Source organism: Prionailurus bengalensis, chromosome D1 (assembly GCF_016509475.1).
Source record: "Prionailurus bengalensis isolate Pbe53 chromosome D1, Fcat_Pben_1.1_paternal_pri, whole genome shotgun sequence".
In the NCBI taxonomy this organism is placed as follows: domain Eukaryota; kingdom Metazoa; phylum Chordata; class Mammalia; order Carnivora; family Felidae; genus Prionailurus; species Prionailurus bengalensis.
In genome coordinates, this window is record NC_057346.1 from 100,944,219 (window position 1) to 100,967,785 (window position 23,567).

Consider the following 23,567-nt stretch of genomic DNA (forward strand, 5'->3'; position numbering starts at 1 on the left):
GGCAGAAGAGAAATATATCACCTCTTTTCAGTGAATAGTTGCTCCATCCAGTAAAGAATTATTTATTGATAGTAAGTTTCTCCTGAGGTTTAAAGTTGTGCCTTATGAAAAGCATTAAAGATGTAAGTATTTCCAATGGTCAAAATGTATTTCTAAGGTTTTCATAATTTCTTAGGAAAGTAGATGTGTACCTTTTGCATATAAAATGTCTCTATTGAAACTATAGGTTTAAGTTCTATGTGATCAGTCATGCTATAGTTAATACTATAAATTTATTTTTGTTAGTTGACATTTTTCACTTTTCGCTCTTACATAAGTGTTCACTTTCAGAAATCATAGTGCTCATTCCATGTTTCTGAAACAGGACGTAAACCTTTGGTTCATTCCTTCCACACAAAGACAACCCATATTAATACTTAAAGTATGGATCTTATTTTTATATCAGAAACAATTTTAAGTATATAATTTTGTTCGTATTGCTTAACACATTAAGGTTGAGGAGGAATGCTGCTTCCAAGGTTGAATATTAATCATAAGCTAAGTGTAGGAAAAAAATCTGAACAAAAGAGATAGATATAGTAAGTAAGACCTACTCATATTTCTGAGTGGGGGATCCTATTGCCTCCTGAAGAGAAACAACTTTCTTTGGTGTTATATTTTCATAAAATGATTAATTAATCTTCCCAGATAGCTTAGTATATCTGATAATATCTCTGCCATTTTTCATTATCCCCATCTCTTTTTTTTGCCTGTAGTGTTTCATAGCCTTCTAAAGGGACCTAGGCCCTCCTTACATATATAAAATTACCATAATCCATAATCCATGAGATTTACATATACAACACAGAACCTGAGATGAGATATTTTGGGTGATATCATTGGTAGGAAAGGTGCTGACAATATGGCATGCCATTCTGACCTCTGCTGTTAATGGAATACAGATTGTTAAGTAATAAATAGGCCATAATATATATTGATTTATTTAACAGAGACCTCTTTCATAAGCTTTCCTTTCTCTGAATTAGGCTTCAAAGAAAATATTAATCTGCCTCTACTACAGTAGGAAGCATGTGTCAAAGAAATTCATGGTTCTGCCTCCTTCAGTTACTCTGGATTCAAGAGGTGCCCAGGCTATGGGGGCATGGAGCCTTTTCCCTGGTAAATCACAGTGTATGAGAGACTTTATATCCTGAGTGTTATCCCTATTACTATTATGTGAAGATTCCTTATGTCATCTCAAAGACTTCCCAACATAGTGCTTTTCATTAAATAAGATTAAACATTTGATTTTAGCGGGAATTATATAATTAAGTCATCAACTTTTGGATGTTGCTCTAGACTGAATATTTGTGTCTCCCCACCCACCCCCCAATGTTCAGATGTTATGTCCTCTATGATATGTGGTGTTTGGAGGTGAGGCCTTTGAGAGGTGATTACGTCATGAGAGGAGAGCTCTTATGAATCAGAGAGTGTCTGAACTCACGTGCCCCTTCTGCCATGTAAGGACACAATGAAAAGATGGTTAGCTATGAACCAGGAAGTGGGCTCTCACTAGACACAGAATCAGCCAGTGCCTTGATCTTGGACTACCCAGACGCCAGAACTTTGAGAAATAAATGATTGTGGTTGAAGCCACTCAGGCTGTGGTATTGTGTTACAGCAGCTCAAATGGATTTAGACATATTTTATGTTATCTCCAACGTGTATTGTTATTTCAAGTGAGGAGATAAAATCTTGGTTGTCTGTGTTCATTGGTCTGTAAGTTCTCTTAAGTCAGGAACAGTGACTTAATTGTCTATGTAGTCTGTATTTGTGCAGTGTGAGGGACATAGAATTCACTCCATGAACTTTGTCTATTAGTTACATTCTTGAAGTCTTGATCTATTGGAGTAAGGATTTTGAGTCTTTTCTTCATTAAATATATATTTTTTCTATAGATATTTAGTCTTCTTTGATATTTTCTACAAATATGTTGCTTTGGTAGCATTATGTGTGTTTGCTATAAAGACATTATATTGTATTATTCTTTTACTTTTTGATTTCTTCTATCCCATCACTCTTGGAAAATTTCATATACATCTTTGTCAGTGAATTTATACATTTTAACATCTTTCTAAAAAATAACTCTGGAAAAAGGTTTTTTCAAGATTACTACCTTTTTTTTTTAAAGTAGGCTCCACCCCCAGTGTGGAGCTCAATGCAGGGCTTAAACTCAAGACCCTGAGGTCAAGACCTGAGCTAAGATCAAGAGTTGAACACTCAACCAACTGACCCACCCAAGGGCTCAGAAAATCTTTCTTTTAAAATTATCCACCATTTGTTTCTATTTGTGATGAGACACATCTAATCTTGTTTTCCTCAAACAGGATATGTAATCTGCCAATGTTATTATTAATTTCAGTAATAATTTCAATTTATGTATGTAATATGTCAAACTTTATACAAATAGTAGGTTTGATTTGGGGCCATTTCCCCTCCTCTGCTGTTGTGTCCTCCACCTCCTCCCCCTTTTTCTCTGGTGTCGTTGCCTACCACCAACATCCTTGTCAGTAGTCAAGGATTTTCATGTGTTTTATACCTCATGGGGATAATTGTTCTTAAATACTCACCCTTTTCAAGTTTCTTGCAATTTCTAGATATTTATGTGTCCTGATACACTTTAGGATTATTTTTTTTAAGTCTGAAAGCTTCCCATAATGATATATTTAAAATTTCATGACCCTCCACATTGATTTTGAGGAAAATGGATGTTTTAATATCTTGTTTTCCCACTCAGAATGAGACATGTATTATGAAGGCTTGATCAATGTCTCAATAAAAATTTGTAATCATCTCCATAGAGCATACAGGAACCTTGCCTTTTCTTTTTCTTATTTAAAAAGTGGCTTGTCTTATTTACCTTTGTTCACATTTTCTTTTTTTTTTTTAAATTTTTTTTTCAACGTTTATTTATTTTTGGGATAGAGAGAGACAGAGCATGAACGGGGGAGGGGCAGAGAGAGAGGGAGACACAGAATCGGAAACAGGCTCCAGGCTCTGAGCCATCAGCCCAGAGCCCGACGCAGGGCTCGAACTCACGGACTGTGAGATCGTGACCTGGCTGAAGTCGGACGCTTAACCGACTGTGCCACCCAGGCGCCCCTAATTCACATTTTCAAAGAGCTGACTGGAAAGGGCTGAGTGTCTTTTGCTGGCATGAATTATAGCACAGTCCTCAAAGGCATTGGTGTTTGTTTGTATGCAATGTTGATAGGCCTACATTTGACAATACACAAGTATATATTCAACCACAGAGATCTGTATCTGAACTCATGTAGGTACATATTCAATGATATGTAGGTCGTATGCAGCTTCATACATGTATCTGTATGTGAACACACAGAGGCCTGTATCTGACAGACCATGGATCAGTATGTGACTACACATATGAATGCATACGTGTATATATATGCATTTGATCTGATCACACACAGGCCTGTATCTGTCTACACACAGAGCTATATCTTGCCATACACAGGTCTGAATCTGAGCACGTATGAATTTTGGCAGGACTTGACTGAAGAATACTTCTGTTGCATGTGGCATGGACTGAGGTCCCTCGCTGGTATTCAGTGGATAGATGGGCTTTCAGCGAGTATTTAGGATGACTTTACTCATCTGAGTGGTGCCTTGGCAGGGATAGCTAGCCGACCAGGCTCTTCTGGCCCCTTCTTCTTCTCCATTTGGCCTGTCTCTCCAGTGAGTTTTTCAGACTTGTAAAAAGATAGTTCAGGACTTCCGGAGGGAGGACACAGAAGGTCTTAAGCCAGTTAAGATCTCATCCCATCCTTGAAGTTCAGAATCTCAAGTTCTATATCCAGACTGCATCTGACCAAATGAAAAAGCAACCTATGGAATGGGGGAAAATATTTGCAAGTCTTATACCTCACAAGGGGTTAGTATCCAAAATGTATGAGGAACTTAGAACCAATAGGAAAAACAAAACAAAACAAAACTGATTAAAAACTAGGCAATGGATCTGAATAGACATTTTCCAAAGAAGACATGCAAATGACCAATAGGAGCATGGAAGCGTGCTCAAAATTATTAATCATTATGGAAATGCAATTCAAAATGTATGGAGATTCCTCAAAAAGTGAAATAGAACTACCATAATATCCAGAAATTCCACTTCTGTGCATATATCCAAGATATGAAATCAGAATCTTGAGGAGATATCTTCACTCTCATGTTTGTGGCAGTATTTTTACAATAGTCAAGACATGGAAACAATCTAAGCATCCACTGATGGATGAATGGAAAAGAACAGTGGTATATACATACAAGAGAATATATTAAGGCGTAAAAAAGAAGAAAATCCTGCCAATTGCAACACTATGATAGACTTTGAAGGCATTATGTTAATTGAAATAAGCGACACAGAGAAAGACAGATACTCTATCATCTCATTTATATGTGGTATTGAAAAACCCAATTTGTAGAAGGCAAGAGAATGGTGGTTTCCAGGGCCTGGCGGGTGGGGGAAATTTGTCAATGTTAGTTAAAGGGTACACGTTTCTAGTTATAAGTTGGATAAGTTTTGGGGAGCTTATGTATAGCAGGGTACAGTAGTTAATAATGTATTATATAGAAATAGTTGCTGAGCAAGCGAATCTTAAATGTGCTCATCCCCCACAAAAATTACAGTTATGTGAGGTGACATACGTGTTAACTACCCTTATTGTGGTAATCATTTTGCAATATATGTATATATCAGATCAACATGTTGTACACCTTAAACTTACACAAGGTTGTATATCAGTTGTGTCGAATAACCCTGTGAAAACACAAGTAAATGAAATTAGACTTTGTGAATTGAAAAAAGAAAGTCTAAGAACTAGAAACTTGCTCTTTCTTCCCTGTGTCCTGCATATGTTTTGGAGGTGGACAACCTAGTTAAGAGAATTTATGAGACACACCTTAAATCTTTCCGAAGTCTCACTAGGGTCTTACATCTACAACACTGAGATGATTTTTCTTTTGGTGCCATTTCTTACTCTGAGAGCTTTTTTGCTCTTTGGAGACGCTATGGATGAGAACCAGCTTTATACCAGAACCCAGCAGGTCTTGAATCCTTACATGTTTCTCCTGAATTCTGCTTGAGAACTTGAGAACCGTTATGCTTTTAACTCACCTCTCTATCTCTTTTTTTGAGGTTAATTTATTGATTTTTGAGAGAGACAAAGACACCATGAGTTGGGGAGGGGCAGAGAGGGAGAGAGACAATTCCAAGACTCAACATGGGGCTCAAGTTCACAAAACCACAAGATCATGACCTGAGCTGAAACCAAGAGTCAGATTCTCAACTGACAGCCACCTAGGCACCCCTCACCTCTCTTTATCCATCCTTCAACATATCATACACGGCTGAGGAACCAGCTGGCATATTCAGTATTATGCTTGGAAATCACAGTCAAATCCACCTGCTCCCCCACCTGTTCCTATTTTCCACACTACTACAGGTGAGGGTATTACCAAACTTTGCTAGCACTTGGTAACATGAATCACTTTCTCTTCAGCCTCCAAGCACAGTCCACCCTGTCCTTCAACAAAGCTTTACCTACAGATGCCTCGAAGCCCTTACAGCCCCAGCAACTCCTTGGGCCAGGGTCAATGCCATGTACTTTACATTTCTGTTATGGAAGCACCACAGTTCCAGCTTCCACTCTTTGCTCTGCTTATCTTTTGCTACATGGCATAAGACTTTGAAATGTTGTGACTTAAAGCCACAACCATTTAAATTTGCCTCACAATCTTGTGGACCAGCAATTCTGGCAGAGGTTAGCTGGGTATTTTTTCTGCTTCATGTGGCATGGACTGGAGTCCCTCTGTGGTATTCAACAGATAACTGAGGGGTCTACAGGATTCAGGGCAGCTTCATTCCTATTCAAAGTGGCTTGGAAATGGTGACTGGAAAGAACCCACCGGTCCTTCTCCCTATCCAGTTAAATGTAGGACCACAGTCAGGATAGTCAGACTTTTAAAATTTAAGTATAAGTTGGTTAGCATATAGTGTAATAGTTTCAGGAGTAGAATTTAGTGGTAATCACTTACATATAACACCCAGTGTTCATCCCAACAAGTGTCTTCCTTAATGCTCATCACCCATTTAGCCCATCTCTCCCCCCACCTCCCCTCCAGCGACCCTCACTTTGTTTTCTGTATTGAAGAGTATCTTATGGTTCGCCTCCCTCTCCATTTGTATCTTATTTTTCCTTCCCTTCACCTATGTTCATCTGCTTTGTTTCTTAAATCCCACATTGAGTGAAATCATGTGATATTTGTCTTTCTCTGACTGACTTATTTTGCTTAGCATAATACACTAGTTCCCACCACATTGCTGCAAATAGTAAGGTTTCATTCTTTTTGATCACTGAGTAATATTCCATTATATATATATATATATATATGCATATATATATATATATATATATATATATGCCACATCTTCTTTATCTATTCAGCAGTTGATGGACATTTGGGCTCTTTCCATAATTTGGATACTGTTAGAAACATTGGAGTGCATGTGAACCTTCGTATCAGTATTTTTGTATCCTTTGGATAAATACTTAGTAGTGCAATTTGCTGGGTTGTAGTGGAGTTCTATTTTTAATTTTTTGAGGAACCTCTATACTGTTTTCAAATTGTTGCACGATTTTGCATTCCCACCAACAGTGCAAAAGTGTTCCCCTTTCTCTGCATTCTCACCAACATCTGTTGTTTCCTAAGTTGTTAATTGTAACCATTTTGACAGGTGTGAGGTGGTATCTCTTTGTGGTTTTGGTTTGTATTTCTCTGATGATGAGTGACGTTAAACATATTTTCATGTGTCTATTAGCCATCTGGATATCTTCTTTGGAAAAGTGGCTATTCGTGTCTTCTGCCCATTTCTTCACTGGATTATTTGTATTGGGTGTTGAGTTGGGTAAGTTCTTTATAGGTTTTGGATACTAACCTTTTATCTGATGTGTCAGTTGTAAATATCTTCTCCAATTCTGTCAGTTGCCTTTTAGTGTTGATTGTTCCCTTTGCTGTGCAGAAGCTTTTTATCTTGATGAGGTCCCAATAGTTCATTTTTGCTTTTGTTTCCCTTACCCCCAGAGACACGTCATTAAGTTGTTGCTGCAGCTGAGGTCAGAGAGTTCAATGCCTTTTTTTTCCTTCTAGGCTTTTGATGGCTTCCTGTCTTATTATCAGTGTTTCACCAATTTTGAGTTTATTTTTGTGTATGACATTAGAAAGTGGTCCAGATTCATTCTTCTGCATGTCGCTGGCCAGTTTTGCCCACACCATTTGCTGAAGGGACTGTTTTTTCTCCATTGGATATTCTTCCCTGCTTTGTCAAAGATTAGTTGGCCATACATTTGTGGGTCCATTTCTGGGTTCTCTATTATGTTCCATTGATCTAAATGTGTGTTTTTGTGTCAGTACCATACTGTCTTGATGATTAGGGCTTTGTAGTACAGGCTAAAGTCTGGGATTGTGATGCCTCCAGCTTTGGTTTTCTTTTTCAGGATTGCTTTGGCAATTTGGGGTCTTTTCTAGTTTCATAAAATTTTAGGATTATTTGTTCTAGCTCTTGAACAATCCTGGTGTTATTTGGAAAGGGATTGCATTGAATATGTAGTTTGTTTTGGATAATATCGGCATTAAAAAATATTTGCTCTTCCAACCCATGAGCATGGAATATTTTTCCTGTGTGTGTGTGTGTGTATGTGTGTGTGTGCTTGCATGTGCATGTGTCTTCTTCAATGTCTTTCATTAGCTTTCTATAGTTTTCAGTGTATCGATTTTTCACCTCTTTGGTTAGGTTTATTCCTAGGTATTTTGTGGGGTTTGGTGCAATCACAAATGGGATCAGTTCCTTGATTTCTCTTTCTGTTGCTTCGTATTGAAGAAATGATGCAACCGATTTCTGGACATTGATTTTATATCCTGAAACTTTGCTGAATTCATGTGTCAGTTCTAGCAGTGTCTTGGTGAAATCTTTTTTGGGATTTCCACACATAATATCATGTCATCTGCAAAGAGTGGAAGTTTGACTTCCTCCTTGCTGATTTAGGTACATTTTAGTTCTTTGTGTGGTCCGATTGCTGAGGCTAGCACATCCAACGTTATGTTAAATAGCAGGGGTGAGAGTGGACATCCTTGTTCTGTTCCTGACCTTAGGGGAAAATCTCTCAGTTTTTCCCCATTGAAGATATTTGCAGTGGTCTTTCATATATGGCTTTTATGATCTTGAGGTATGATCCTTGTATCTTTACTTTCTTGAGGGTTTTTATCAAGAGATGCTGAATTTTGTCAAATGTTTTTTAGGCATCTATTGAGAGGATCATGTGGCTCTTATTCTTTCTTTGATTAATGTGATGTATCACATTGATTTGTGGATATTGAACCAGCCTTGCATCCCAGGAATAAATCCCACTTGATCCTGGTGAATAATTCTTTGAATGTATTGTTGGATTCGGTTTGCTAGTATCTTGTTGAGAAGTTTTGCATCCATGTTCATCAGAGAAATTGGTCTGTAGTTCTCCTTTTAGTGGGGTCTTTGTCTGGTTTTGGAATCAAGGTAATGCTGACCTTGTAGAATGAGTTTGGAAGTTTTCCTACCGTTTCTATATTTTGAAATAGATATTCAAAAGAATAGGTGTTAAGAGTTCTTTAAATGTTTGGTAGAATTCCCCTGGGAGCCATCCATCCCTGGCCTCTGGTTTGTTGGGAGATTTTTGATAACTGATTCAATTTCTTTACTGGTTATGGGTGTGTTGAAATTTTCTATTTCTTCCTTTTTCAGTTTTGGTAGTTTATATGTTTCTAGCAATGTATCCATTTCTTTGAGATTTCCCATGTTTTGGTGGTATATAATTTCTCTTAATATTCACCTATTACTTTTTGTGTTTCTGAAGTGTTGGTTGTGATCTCTCCTCTTTAATTCATGATTTTATTTATTTGCGTCCTTTCCTTTTCTTTTTGATCAATGTGGCTAGGGTTTTATCAATTTTGTTATTCTCTCAAAGAATGAGCTCCTGGTTTCATTGATCTGTTCTACTGTTTTTTTTTTTATGTTGTTTGTTTTGTTGTGTTTTGTTTTATTTCGATATCACCGATTTCTGCTCTATTCTTTCTTATTCTGTCTTCTGCTTGTTTGGGGCTTTATTTGCTGTTCTTTGTACAGCTCTTTTAGGTGTAAGGTTAGGTTGTGTTATTGAGATCTTTCTTCCTTTTTTTCAGAAGGCCTGGAGTAATATATATTTCCCTCTTGAGACCACCTTTGCTGCATCCCAGAGATTTTAGGCTGTCGTGCTTTCATTTTCATTGGAGTCCATGTAATTTTTAATTTCCTCTTTAGTGTCTTGGTTAACCCATTCATTCTTCTTTTTCTAAATGTTTTTTAAATTTTTTAACGTTTATTCATTGTTTGAAAGACAGAGTTAGACAAAGCGTGAGTGGGGGAGGGGCAGAGAGAAAGGGAGACACAGAATCTGAAGCAGGCTCCAGGCTCTGAGCTGTCAGTCCAGAGCCTGACCTGGGGCTCGAACTCACAAACCATGAGATCATGACCTGAGCTGAAGTCGGACGCTTAATCGACTAGCCACCCAGGCGCCTCCCCATTCATTCTTTAGTATGATTTTCTTTAATCTCTGAGTATTCATGGTCTTTCCAGTTTTTTCTCCTAGTTGTTTTTGAGTTTCATAGTGTGGTCTGAAAATATGCAACATATGATCTCAATCGTTTTGTACATCTTGAGGGCTAATTTTTGACCCAGAATATAATCTATTCTGGAGAATGTTCCATGTGTACACTTGAGAAGAATGTGTATTCTTATTTAGAATGAAATATTCTGAATATATCTGTTAAGTCCATGTGGTCCAGTGTGTCATCGAAAGCCATTGTTTCCTTGTTGGTTTTCTGCTTAGATGATGAGCAATGGCCATTGCTCTAAATTGGATGCTTGGAGTGTCCTACTATTATGGTATTATTATCAGTGAGTTTATGTTTGTGATTAATTTGTACCCATATATTTTGGGTTCTACATTGGGGGTGTAAATATTTACAATTGTTAGATTTTCTTGGTGGATAGACCTCTTAACTACAATGAAGTCTCTTGCTAATCTCTTGTTACAATCTTTATTTTAAAATCTAGTTGGTCTGTTATAAGTGTGACTACACCAGCTGTATTTTGATGACCATTAGCATGATAGATGATTCTCCATCCCCTTACCTTTCATCTGTAGGTGCCTTTAGGTCTAAAATGAGTCTGTTGTAAGCAGCATGCAGATGGGTCTTATTTTCGTGTCCATTTTGATACCCTATGTCTTTTAAATGGAGCATTTAGTCCATTGACATTTGTAGTGAGTACAGAAATATATGAATTTAGCACCATTGTGTTTCCTGCTGAGTTGGTTTTTCTGGTGGTGTTCTCTGGTCCTTTCTAATCTTTTTTTGCTTTTGGTCTTTTTTTGTTTTGTTGTGCCCTTTCTCTACTCAAAGTGACCCCCTTATCCTTTCTTGCAGGGCTGGTTTAGTGGTCACAAACTCCTTTAGTTTTTGTTTGTCTGGGAAACTCTTTATCTCTCCTATTTTGAATGACAGCCTTGCTGGATAAAGAATTCTTGGCTGCATATTTTTCTGATTCAGCATGTAGAATATATCCTGCCACTCCTTTCTGGCTTGCCAAGTTTCTGTGGGTAGGTCTGCTGCAAACCTGATCTGTCTTCCCTTATAGGTTAAGGACTTGTTTTCCCTTGCTGCTTTCATGATTGTTTCCTTGCCTGAGTATTTTGTGAATTTGACTATGATATGCCTTAGTGATAGTCGTAGTTTTTTTTTCTTTTTTTTAATCTAATGGGAGTTTTGTGCTTCTGGATTTTGAATCTCTGTCCTTCCCCAGATTAGGAAGTTTTCCACTGTAATTTGCTCCCATATGCCTTCTGCCCCCTTTTCTCTCTCACTTCACCTTCTGGTACACTTATGATTTGGATGTTATTCATTTTTTAATAAGTCACTGAGTTCTTTAAGTTTTGTACCATGATCTTTTGCCTTTGTTCCCTTCTGTTTTTTCTGCTTCATTATTCTCCATATTTTTATCTTATATATCACTGATTCGCTGCTCTGCTTCTTCCATTCTTGCCATTGTGGCATCCATTCAAGATTGCATCTCAGTTATAGCATTTTGAATTTCATCCTGACTAGATTCTATTTCTTTTATGTCTGCAGAGAGGGATTTCTATGCTTTTTTCAACCCCAAGTAGTATACTTATCATGATTCTAAATTCCGGTTCAGAAATATTTTTTATATCTGTGTTGATGAAGCTCCTGGCTGTCATTTCTTCCTGTGCTTTGTTTTGGGGTGCATTCTTTCATTTTTTTATTTTGGAGGGAGAGAAAAATTAATAAACTAAAAATTAAAAATAAAAAATTAGAAACAAAACAAAATTCAAATAAGGAAAGCTAGATCCTAGGCGTCTTTTTGTTTGCTTGTTGAGGGCAGGTCGATACAACAGAGAAAAAAGGGAAAGAGAAGAAAAAAAAGTAAGAAAAAATTTAAAAATAAAAAATTGTATCATAAATATATCATAAAATATAAATACGAAATAAACAAAAATGGGATAAACTATTTAAAAAAATAAAAAAACCTCTTTTATTTATCTATCCACAAATGAAGAAAAGATAGAAAAAAAAAGAAACCAGTTTAAGCAAAAAACAGAAGCAAAGACAATGAATAAATGAAGTAGAAAACATAATGAAACTGTGATGCAGTTACATCCAGTTTTCCCTTGAACTGAAATTATGAAGCTGTCTACAGTCCATACACTAAACAGGTGGTGTCCTTGTGCTGATTCTAGGAGATGTGCTTGGAGGGCACAGTTGGGTGGGGCTTGGTGTGATGTCTCCATTCTCCACTAGGTGGCGCTGCTTACCTTACCAGGGTAGATAAGTGTGGCATGTTTGTGCACCTACATGGGAGAGGTAGAAAATGCTTCAGCAAACTCCCTAGTTTCTGGCACAGGAACTTCGTGCTGTCACTGGCCTCTAATCAAGCACCCCTCATTTGTCTCACTCTGTCCACTCCCTGCCTCTACAATGTCATTGTCCAAGCTGTCTGTCTGCCAGGTGGTACCTCCCTGCAGAGTTTTATCACTGTCTGGTGATTCTGTCCAAATATCAGCAAACATGGCTGCACTCCAGGGTCTGCTGGGAACTTTGCCTATGGGGAGCCTGTATTGCCTTTACAAAAAGCATTCCAAGTACTCCAAGCAAGGGAGTTTCATGTTCCTTGCCTTTATTATTAAAACAATTTTAAGTATTGCATAGTTTTCTGAATCTTACTTTTTTAAATTAAGTTTTTAATTTTAACTCCAGTATCGTTAAGAGACAATGTTATATTAGTTTCAGGTGTTCAAGATACTGATTCAATGTTTCTATATATTACTCAGTGGTCATCATGAGAAGAGTACTCTTTAATCCCCATTACCTGTTTCACCTATCCTCCTGCCCACCTCTGGTAAACACCAGTTTGTTCCTATAGTTAAGAGTCTGTTTCTTGGTTCTGCTCACTCTCTTTTTCCTTTGCTCATTTATTTTGTTTCTGAAATTCCACATATGAATGAAATCATATGGTATTTCTCTTTCTCTGACTGAGTTACTTTACTTAGTATTATACTCTCTAGATCCATCTATATTATTGCAAATGGCAAGATTTCTTTCTTTTTAAGGCTGATTAATATTCCATCATGCATATGTATGTACACACACACACACACGCACACCTACACTACTTGTTTATCTGTTCATTTATTGATGGACACTTGGGCTGCTTCCACTATTTGGCTATTGTAAATAATGCTGCAATAAACATAGGAGTGCATGTATCCCTTTGAATTAGTGTTTCTGTATTTTGGGGTAAATACCCAGTAGTGTGATTCCTGGATTATAGGGTAGTCCTATTTTTAACATTTTGAGAAGAACCTTTTGTTTTCCATTGAGACTGCACCAGTTTGCATTCCCACCAACAATGCATGAGGCTACCCATTTCACCACATCCTCGCCAACACTTTCTGTTTCTTGTGTTTCTGATTTTAGCCATTTTGACAGGCGTGAGGTGGTATCTTGTCGTGGTTTTGATTTGTGTTTCCTTGATGATGAGTGATGTTGAGCATCTTTTCATGTGTCTGCTAGCCATCTGGATGTTTCTTTGGAAAAATGTCGATTCATGTCTTTTCCCCATTTTGTAACTGGGTTATTTGTTTTTTGGGTGTAGAGTTTTAGAAGTTCTTTATGGATTTTGCATACTAACTGATATGTTATTTGCAAATATCTTCTCCCATTGTGTAGTTTGCCTTTTGGTTTTGTTGATTGTTTCCATGACTGTGCAGAAGCTTTTTATCTTGATAAAGTCCTAATAGTTCATGTTTGCTTTTGTTTCCCGTGCCTTCGGTGACATGACTAGTAGGAAGTTGTTGTGGCTGAGGTCAAACAGGTTGTTGACTCTGTTCCCATCTAGCATTTTGATGGTTTCCTGTCTCACATAGGTCTTTCATCCGTTTTGAATTCAGTTTTGTGTGTGGTGTAAGAAGGTGGTCCAGGTTCATTCTTCTTGTTGCCTCCCAGTTTGTCCAACACCATTTTTTGAAGAGACTGTCCTTTTTCCATTGGCTATTCTTCCCTGCTTTGTCAAAGACTAGTTGACCATATAGTTGTGGGTCCATTTCTGGGTTTTCTACTCTGTTCCATTGATATATATATCTATTTTTGTAGCAGTCCCATACTGTCTTGATGACTACAGCTTTTTAGTATAGCCTGAATTCTGGAATTGTAATGTCTCCAGTTTTGTTTTACTTTTTCAAGATTTCTTTGGCTACTTAGGGTCTTTTGTGATTCCATACAAATTTTAGGATTGTCTGTTTTAGCTGTGTAAAACATGCTGGTGTTATTTTGATAGGGATTGCATTAAAGGTGTGGATTGCTTTGGGTAATATAGACATTTTAACACTGTTTGTTCTTCCAACCCATAACCATGGGATGCTTTTGCATTTTTTTGTGTCCTCTTCAATTTCTTTCATCAGTGTTCTATAGTTTTCAGAGTATAGATCTTTTATTTTTTAATGATTATTTACTTTGAGATAGGCAATAAGAGATAGAGATAGAGATGGAGATGGATGGAGATGGAGACGGAGGGAGGGAGAGAGGGAGAGAGAGAGAGAACGAGAGAGAGCGAGAGAGAGAGAGTGCAAACAAACACTGGGGAGGGGCAGAGATAGGGAATCCCAAGCAGGATCATTGTTGTTAGTGCAGAGCTTGAGGGTGTACTTGATCCCACAAGCTGTTTGATCATGACCTAAGCCAAAATCAAGAGTCAGATGCTTAGCCAATTGAGCCATCCCAGCACCCCCAGAGTATAGCACTTTCACCTCTTTACTTGGGTTTAGTCACAGGTATCGTACTATTTTTGGTCCACTTGTAAATGGGATTGATTCCTTGATTTCCTTTTCTGCTGCTCCACTATTGGTGTATATAAATGCAACACATTTCTGCAGGTTGATTTTATATCCTGCGACTCTCGTGAATTCATGTATTAGTTCTCGTGATTTTTTGGTGCACTTTGAGTTTTCTGCATAGAAGCTTTATGTAGAAAATAGTGTCATCTGCATGTTGTCTGCAAATGATGAAATTTTGACTTCTTCCTTGCTGATTGGATGGTTTTTGTTACTTTTTATGTCTTGTTGTTGAGGCTAAGACTTCCAGTACTATCTTAAATACTAATGGAGAGAGTGGATATTCTTGGCTTATTCCTGAGCATTGGGAAAAGACTGTCAGTGTTTCCCCATTGAGGATGATGATAGCTGTGAGTCTTTAGCATATGGCGTTTATGATGTTGAGGTGTGTTCCCTCTATCCCTACTTTGTTAATGGCTTTTATCAAGAATGGATGTTGTATTTTGCCAAATATTTTTTCTGCATCCTTTGACTAGATCATATGGTTCTTATCCTTCCTTTTATTATCATGTTGATTGATTTGTGAATATTGAAACAACCCTGAATCTGAGGAATACATCCCATTTGATTTTGGGAAATAATTCCTTTAATGTACTCGTGTATTAAATTTGCTAGTATCTTGTTGAGAATTTTTGCATCCATGTTCATCAGGGATATTGACTTATAATTCTCCCTTTTAGTGGGGTCTTTATCTGGTTTTGGAATCAGGGTAATGCTGGCCTCAAAAATTTTTTTGGATATTTTCCTTATATTTATATTTGTTGGAACAGTTTGAGAAGGTATTAACTCTTCTTTTTTTTTTAATTAAAAAAAATTTTTTTTTTCAATGTTTATTTATTTTTGGGACAGAGAGAGACAGAGCATGAACGGCGAGGGGCAGAGAGAGAGGGAGACACAGAATCGGAAACAGGCTCCAGGCTCCGAGCCATCAGCCCAGAGCCCGATGCAGGGCTCGAACTCACAGACCGCGAGATCGTGACCTGGCTGAAGTCGGACGCTTAACCGACTCGCCACCAGGCGCCCCAAGTATTAACTCTTCTTAAATATCTGGTGGAATTCTTCTGGGAAGTCATCTGGCCCAGGCATCTTTTTTGGGAGATTTTGATTGCTGAACCCATTTATTCGTTGGTTATAGGTCTGTTCACATTTTCTGTTTCTCTCTGTTTCAGTTTTGGTAGTTTGTGAGTTTTTCGGAAGATGTCCATTTCTTCCAGATTTCCCAGTTTCTTGGCACATAATTTTTCATAGTATTCTCTTCTAATTGTTTGTATTTCTGTGGTATTGATTGTGATCTCTCCTCTTTCATTCATGATTTTGTCTATTTGGGACCTTCCTCTTTTACTGTTGAGAAGTATGGCTAGGGACTTACCAATTTTTTTAATTCCCTCCAAGAACCAGCTCTTAGCTGTGTTGATATGTTTTACTGTTTTGTTGTTGTTGTTTTTGCTATATCATTTGTTTCTAGTCTAATTATTATTTCCCTTCTTCTGCTAGCTTTAGGCTTTATTTGCTGTTCCTTTTTGATCTCCTTTAGGTATAAGGTTATGTTGTATATTTGGAACCTTTATTGCTTCTTGAGAGAGGCCTGAATTGTAACGTACATCCCTCTTAAGACTTCCCTGGCTGTGTCCCAAATTTTGGACTGTCATATTTTCATCTGCATTTGTTTTCATGTATTTTTAATTTCTTCTTTAATTTCCTGGTTAACAATTCATTCTTTACCAGGATGTTCTTTAACCTCCATTGTCCTGAGGTCTTTCCATATATTTTCTTATGGCTGACCTCAAATTTTATAGCATCCTTTGCTCATTTTTAATCAATATGGTGTTTTGATGTGTGTATTTTTGAGATGAATAAATTTGTTATGCATTCTGGATTTTAACACCTTATCAGCTATAAAATTTGTCAATATATTCTCTCATCTGTGAGTTGTCTTTTTTCTGTTAATAGTGTCCTTTCATGTACAGAAGTTCTTAAATTTGATAAAGTAATTTATATATTTTTCTTTTCTTGCCTGTGGTTTTAGTGTAATATGAGTGTCAATGAACTGCAGGGCTCATTCGATATTTGCAAATCTATCAATGTGATACATGACATTAATAGAAGAAAGGATAGGAACCACATGATCCTGTCAATAGACTCAGAAAAAGCAGTTGACAAAATACAGGATCTCTTCTTAATAAGTGCCCTTAAGAAAGTCGGGACAGAAAGAACATACCTTAACATCGTAAAAGCCACATATGAAAGGCCCACAGCTAATATCATCGTCACAGGGGGAAAAACTGAGAGCTTTCCCCCTGAGACCAGGAACATAACACGGATGTCTATTCTCACCGCTGTTGTTTAACATAGTATTGGAAGTCCTAGTATCAGAAGACAACAAAATGAAATGAAAGGCATCCAAAGTGGGCAAGAAGAAGTCAAACTTTCACTTTTCACAGATGACATAATACTCTACATGGAAACCCCAAAAGTCCCCACTGCAAAGCTGCTAGAACTGATACATGAATTCAGCAAAGTCGCAGGATATAAAGTCAGTGTCCAGAAATCGGTTGCATTTCTATACACCGATAATGAAGCAACATAAATAGAAATGAAGGAATCTATCCATTTACAGTTGCACCAAGAAGCATAAAATTCCTAGGAATAAACCTAACCAAAGAGGTAAAAGTTCTGTACTCTGAAAACTATAGAAAATGTGTGAAAGAAATTGGAAGAAGACACAAAGAAATGGAGAAACATTCCATGCTCCTGGATAGGAAGAACACATATTGTTAAAATGTCAATACTACCCAAATCAATCTACACATCCAATGCAATCCCTATCAAAATAGCACCAGCGTTCTTCTCAGAGCTAGAAAACACAATCCCAAAATTTGTATGGAACCACAAAAGACCCTAAATAGCCAAAGCAGTCCTGAAAAAGAAGACCAATGCTGCAGGCATCACGATCCTGGACTTTAGCCTGTACTACAAAGCTGTAATCATCAGGACAGTATGGTATTGGCAAAAACCTAGACACATAGTCAGTGGAATAGAATACAGAAGTAAGAAGCGGACTCAGAAATGTATGGCCAACTAGTCTTTGACAAAGCAGGAAAGAGTCTCCAATGGACAAAAGACAGTCTCTTTAGCAAATGGTGCTGGGAGAACTGGATAGCAACATGCAGATGAATGACACTGGGCCACGTTCTTACACCATATACAAAAATAAACTCAAAGTGGATGAAAGACCTAAATGTGAGACAGGAAACCATCAAAATCTTAGAAGAGAAAACAGGCATGATCTCTTTGACCTCAGCCACAGCAACTTCTTACTTTCCATGTCTCCAAAGACAAGGTAAATCAAAGCAAAATGAACTATTGGGACCTCAACAAGATAAAAAGCTTCTGCACTGCAAAGGAAACAATCGACAGAACTAAAAGGCAACCGACAGAATGGGAGAAGATATTTGTAAATGACATATCAGATAAAGGGTTAGGTTCCAAAATCTACAAAGAACTTACCATGGTCAACACCTGCACGTTGTTTCTTTCATAGAAGTTGTCCACTTTCTAAATTGGCAAGTTTACCAACGTAAATCCATTTATGGTATTCTTTTTTATCTTTTACATGTCAGTAGAATGCAGTAATGACTCTCCCTTCATTCTGATTTTGATCTCTTTTTTCTCTTAGTTTATCTTAATCCATTTTGCTAGGAACGTCAATTTTATGAATCTTTCAAGGAACAAATTCCTGGATTTATAGATTTTTCTCTGTTCTATTTTAATACTATGCTAATTTCTATTTAATTAATTTCTCTTTGGATTCTTTCTTTTATTTACTATTTCCATTGTACAATGTTCTTTGTGTTTATTTTGCTTTTCCATTTTTTAGGTTTCTAGTAAGCTTACTTCATTTCTGTCATATATCTTGTCTTATAATACTTCTATTAAAACTATACGTTTCTTTCTAAGCACTCTTTAAGCTGTATCCAGTACACACACACACACACACACACACACACTCACACATCCTTCATTATCTCTGCTTAAAATTTATTTAAAAACCTATTCACTGATATTTCTTCTTTAATCTATGGTAATTCATATATACGTTGCTTAATTTGTAAATAATTAGGAAACATTGTTATATTGTTCTTATCAATTCCCAAGTGAACTTTGTTATATATATTCTGGATGATTTAAATCTGTTGGAAATACGTTTAGGAATTCCCTGAGCTTGCACCAATAGGTTGACAAGGCTTAGGGCAGAAGTATCCGAGAATCAGTAAACAGGCAAAAGCGCCTCGGCATAGAACTAAAGCGTTGAGCAGAAAGCTCCTTCCACAGGACGAAAGCGTCCAGAATAGGGAAACAGGGAAATAGACTGCCGTAGCAGGGTGAAATTGCCTGGAGCTAATTAGCAAAAAAAAAAAAAAAAGTGACCTGTTCACCCTGAGGTAGCATGCTCTATCTGTCTTATCCCCTAGGCAAGTTAAGATGAACAGACCCAGTGCCTGGTGCCTGCTGTAAACAGCTATCTGCTCCTTGTCAGGATTTTGTCTTGTATTGAGCCAAACCCCTAACACCCTATATCTTCGAAACCCCCTTTCTCTCGCACACTTGAGTTAATGATCACTGTTTCATTGTCTCACGTGTTTCATTCTGCACGTCCATCATGTTTGTAAGCCTTCTGATCCAATAAATACGGAGCAAGGATCCTTACTCAGGGCTCTTATCTCTTCCCTGACATTAGCCTCTCTTATATTCAATTCTGCATCTGCTCTCTTGCTGGGCAAGAGAGAACTCCAGACTCAAAGTCTGTGACATCAGTCCATTGAAATGCTTTGCCAATTGTTTTCTGGGCTCCTGTAATGCCCATTTCTGTGAGCATTTCCTGAGCACTCAGAGATACTGGAATCTTCCCACACTCTTTTCTCCCTCCCTCCTCCCTTACTAACACAGATGTTATCAACTTGCCTGTGTGCCACTATGTGACAAACTCTTCCTTTTCTGGGGGAAGCTTGTTTTATCTACATTTGAGACAAGTTTAAATTAAAAAACATTTTTAACATTTTTATTTATTTTTGAGAGAGAGACAGAGCATGAGCTTGAGAGGGGCAGAGAGAGAGGAAGACACGGAATCTGAAGCAGGCTCTGAGCTGTCATCACAGAGCCTGGCCCAGGGCTTGAACTCACAGACCATGAGATGATCACCTGGGCTGAAGTCGAACGATTAACTAACTGACTGAGCCACCCAGGTGCCCCAATGTTTTATTATTTTTAAGAGAGAGAGAGAGAGAGAGAGAGAGAGAGAGAGAGAGGGAGAGGGAGTGAGACCGAATCAAGTGTAGGTTCTGAGCTATCAGCACAGAGCCCGATGCGGGGCTCAAACTCACAAACCACGAGGTCATGACCTGAGCTGAAGTTGGACGCTTAACTGACTGAGCCACCCAGGTGCCCCAAGTCTAGTTTAAATATCTTGTTCTGAAATTCATCGTCTTCTGGAAGTCAGTTCAGGTGCCAGTGTGCAAAGATGTAGCTAAAAGCTAACTGATATAGCTTTGCCTATTTTGAAAGTCATGCTTTAAAGAAGAGAGTTCTTAACGTATTTTATTTCTGCCCATACTGGACATTTCCCTTTTGATGATTCAACCTCAGGCTGTTCTTTTGTGATTTCCCTGCATCCCACCCCCAGAGGGCATGTTTCTGGAAGTCCTGTTGTACATGGTGATTATCCTGTTGGAATCTCTGGAGATGCAGGTGGCATCTCTGGAGATCAAAGTTAGAAGAAGGTCCCAATGAATTTAATTAGGAAAGCATCACTCTTGGAGATGTACCAACTGAATGACTCATGCATATGTATGGTAGTCCATCCCCAGATAGGGGTGGTTTACGGACCTTTGTCTTGACCTCAGAGAGTGTTTGTATCACTGTTCACACAACTGGCTCTTTCAGGATGTGAAACAATGGACTTAGAACATAATTAAGTATGTATATTAAGTTATTCTCCATCATTAAGGGAATCCAAAATTTAACTGTACTTTGTGAAGACAGGTCAGTATAATTGGTTGAGAGTGGAATGTTGTCAAGGATATTTCACTATTTTACTTACATTGACATAACAACCAAACCATATAAAAATCTTTGTTTAAACAAATCACAATTTTCTCTTCCATACAGCTGAACCCTCCCTTTTGTGTAAGCTCACAATGTTGGTGTAACATTCATTTGTTGTTAGGACAAATTCTGCCAACAATGAAGACTTGGGGTCTCTTTTATCCCAGTCAAGATCCAAACTTGATTAGGTTACAGGACTTTGTAGTCATTTTGAAAAACCCAGCAATTAAGAGGTAGCCTTTTTCTGAAAGACTGGAATGCATGGCTTTCTGAGAGCATGGAAAGCCTTGTTTACACGGAAATGGTTCAAGGTCCAGTGATGGTGCGTTTGTTTTCCTGCTTTGTGTGCACAGAGGTGGCACCCGTGTACCAAAGACAAGGGAGAGTGGACTGCAACCCACACGTTGAACTGAACGGCTGTCTTAGTATGCAGGTAACCCAGGAAGGGTAATTAGATGTAAGATTGCAGCCTAGGCTTTACATTTTCGATTTTGGTCGTGAGGGAATTCACAGTCCTTTAAAAGTTCCTCTGTGTGGTTCTGATAATCATCCATGTTAGACATTCTTTGTGATTACTAACATATATGAGGATTGACTCAGTTCTGTAATATTCTTTTGGTTATTTTCACATACCAAGATCCAGAATAAATTTTCTTCCTCTAACATCAGTGTTTCTACACATTAGTTTCAGGTGTCACTATTTAGGGATATTTTAATGGGCAGATCCTTGTAAATCTCATGATAGTTTCAACTGATATGTTCTCTGAACATTGCTTGCTAATCTGTGAAAGTTTAGAGGATGATGTAGCAACCACACGTCTTGAAAGAGTGATTTTGAAGCGTCCAAGTAACGATTTCATTACCCAAGTGTGACTTCAGTTCCTGTGCTTCTGTTCATAAGTGAGTTTCAGCATGAGAGCATACCTGTGTTGGGCACTCCTTTTATTACTTGTTTATATCATTTACTAACTTTGCCATTGATTCATTTGTCCTTTATTTAAATGCTTAGAGTTCTGTGTTCATTTTGACATTAACTCTGTGTATGTCTTATAAAATGTAAATCTTTTCCCTAAGTACTTTTGTCTATCGATGTTATGATATCCTTTTTAAATCCTTAAGATGTTTTGAAATTGTAAAATACATCAATTGGGATTTCCTTTATTAGTTAAAGGGATCCTGAATATAGCCAGTCATTTCTTTTATTATCTGGGGAGTAAATATAAATCTTGCTTTAGTTTTATATTAAACCTTAGTCCATTAAAAAATGTTATATGTAGAATCTGCCAAAGGTACAATTGTACTAACTTCCAGATGGAAAGCTGGTTGCAGCAAACTATTTTTTTTAATATGTTTTTTCCCACATATATCTTTAATCTCTTGTCTCTCTATTGGTCTGCAGATTGCTGAGCTTACTAAGCATGTTTTTTAATCAGCCTTGAATTCTTGGAATTTCTGAGGGTACTGGAAGATAATAAATTGTAATACATATTTGTTGAATTAACAAACAGATTCTATTAAGGCTTCAGGAAGTCACTAATAATAATTACATTTGTAACTAATTTTGTCCTGAACTCTGAAATAAGGACTTGCAAAAGGACATATGGAACATAGGATCAATGTGACTGAGTTTGTCCTCTTGGGGCTCACTCAGAGCCTCCAAGGTCAGAAAATATTATTTGTTGTGTTCTTGCTCATCTACATTGTGACAATGGTGGGCAACCTCCTCATTGTGGTGACCGTGGTGGTCAGCCCAACCCTGGATTCCCCTATGTATTTCTTTCTTGGTTACTTATCATTTATGGATGCTGTGTATTCTACTACAGTCACTCCAAATATGATTATACACTTACTCTGTGAGAAGAAAACCATTTCCTTCCAAGCTTGCATGTCCCAGCTCTTTCTAGGGCACTTGTTTGGTGGTTCAGAGATTTTACTCCTGGTGGCCATGGCCTATGACCGCTATGTGGCCATCTGCAAACCCTTGCATTATTCGACCATCATGAATCAACGGGTGTGTGTTTTGTTGCTGCTGTTGGCCTGGGTTGGAGGTTTTTTGCATGCTGTTGTTCACCTTGTCTTTGTTTACGACCTTCCCTTCTGTGGTCCCAATATCATTGACCACTTCATCTGCGACATGTACCCATTATTAAAACTTGCCTGCACTGACACTTACATTATTGGCCTCACTGTGGTTGCCAATGATGGGGCAATCTGTGTGGTCATCTTTACGGTCTTGCTCATCTCCTATGGGGTCATTCTGCACTCTCTGAAGAACCTTAGTCAGGAAGGGAGGCACAAAGCCTTGTCCACCTGTGGCTCCCACATTACAGTGGTGGTCCTCTTCTTTGTCCCCTGCATCTTCATGTATGTGAGACCTCCTTCTACCTTACCCATTGATAAATCCTTGACTGTATTTTACACAGTTATCACTCCTATGTTGAACCCCCTAATCTATACTCTGAGAAATGGAGAGATGAAAAATGCCATGGAAAAGCTCTGGACCAAAGGAAGAAAATAAGGCAGAAGAGAAATGTATCACCTCTTTTCAGTAAAGAGTTGCTCCACCCAGTAAAGAATTATTTATTGATAGTAAGTTCCTCCTCAGGTTTAAAGTTGTGCATGATGAAAAGCATTTAAGATGTTAGTACTTCCAGTGGTCAAAATATAGTTCTAAGATTTTCATAAGTTCTTAGGAAAGTAGATGTGTAGCTTTTGCATATAAAATGTCTCTATTGAAACTATAGGTTTAAGTTCTATGTGATCAGTCATGCTATAGTTAATACTATAAATTTATTTTTGTTGACATTTTTCACTTTTCGCTCTTACGTAAGTGTTCACTTTCAGAAATCATAGTTCTTGTTACATATTTTGGAAATGGGACATACACCTTTGGTTCATTCCTCCCATACAAAGACAACCCATATTAATACT

The 23,567-nt window shown here is 37.7% G+C and overlaps 1 protein-coding gene across 1 annotated transcript; it reads left to right on the forward strand.

The window, feature by feature from the left end:
- The first annotated feature begins 22,236 nt into the window (after positions 1 to 22,236).
- On the forward strand, positions 22,237 to 23,154 carry LOC122482717 (olfactory receptor 4A15-like). The gene has a single exon (XM_043579016.1). The coding sequence runs from the start codon at positions 22,237 to 22,239 to the stop codon at positions 23,152 to 23,154; it is 918 nt and encodes a 305-aa protein (XP_043434951.1).
- The last annotated feature ends 413 nt before the right edge of the window (positions 23,155 to 23,567 follow it).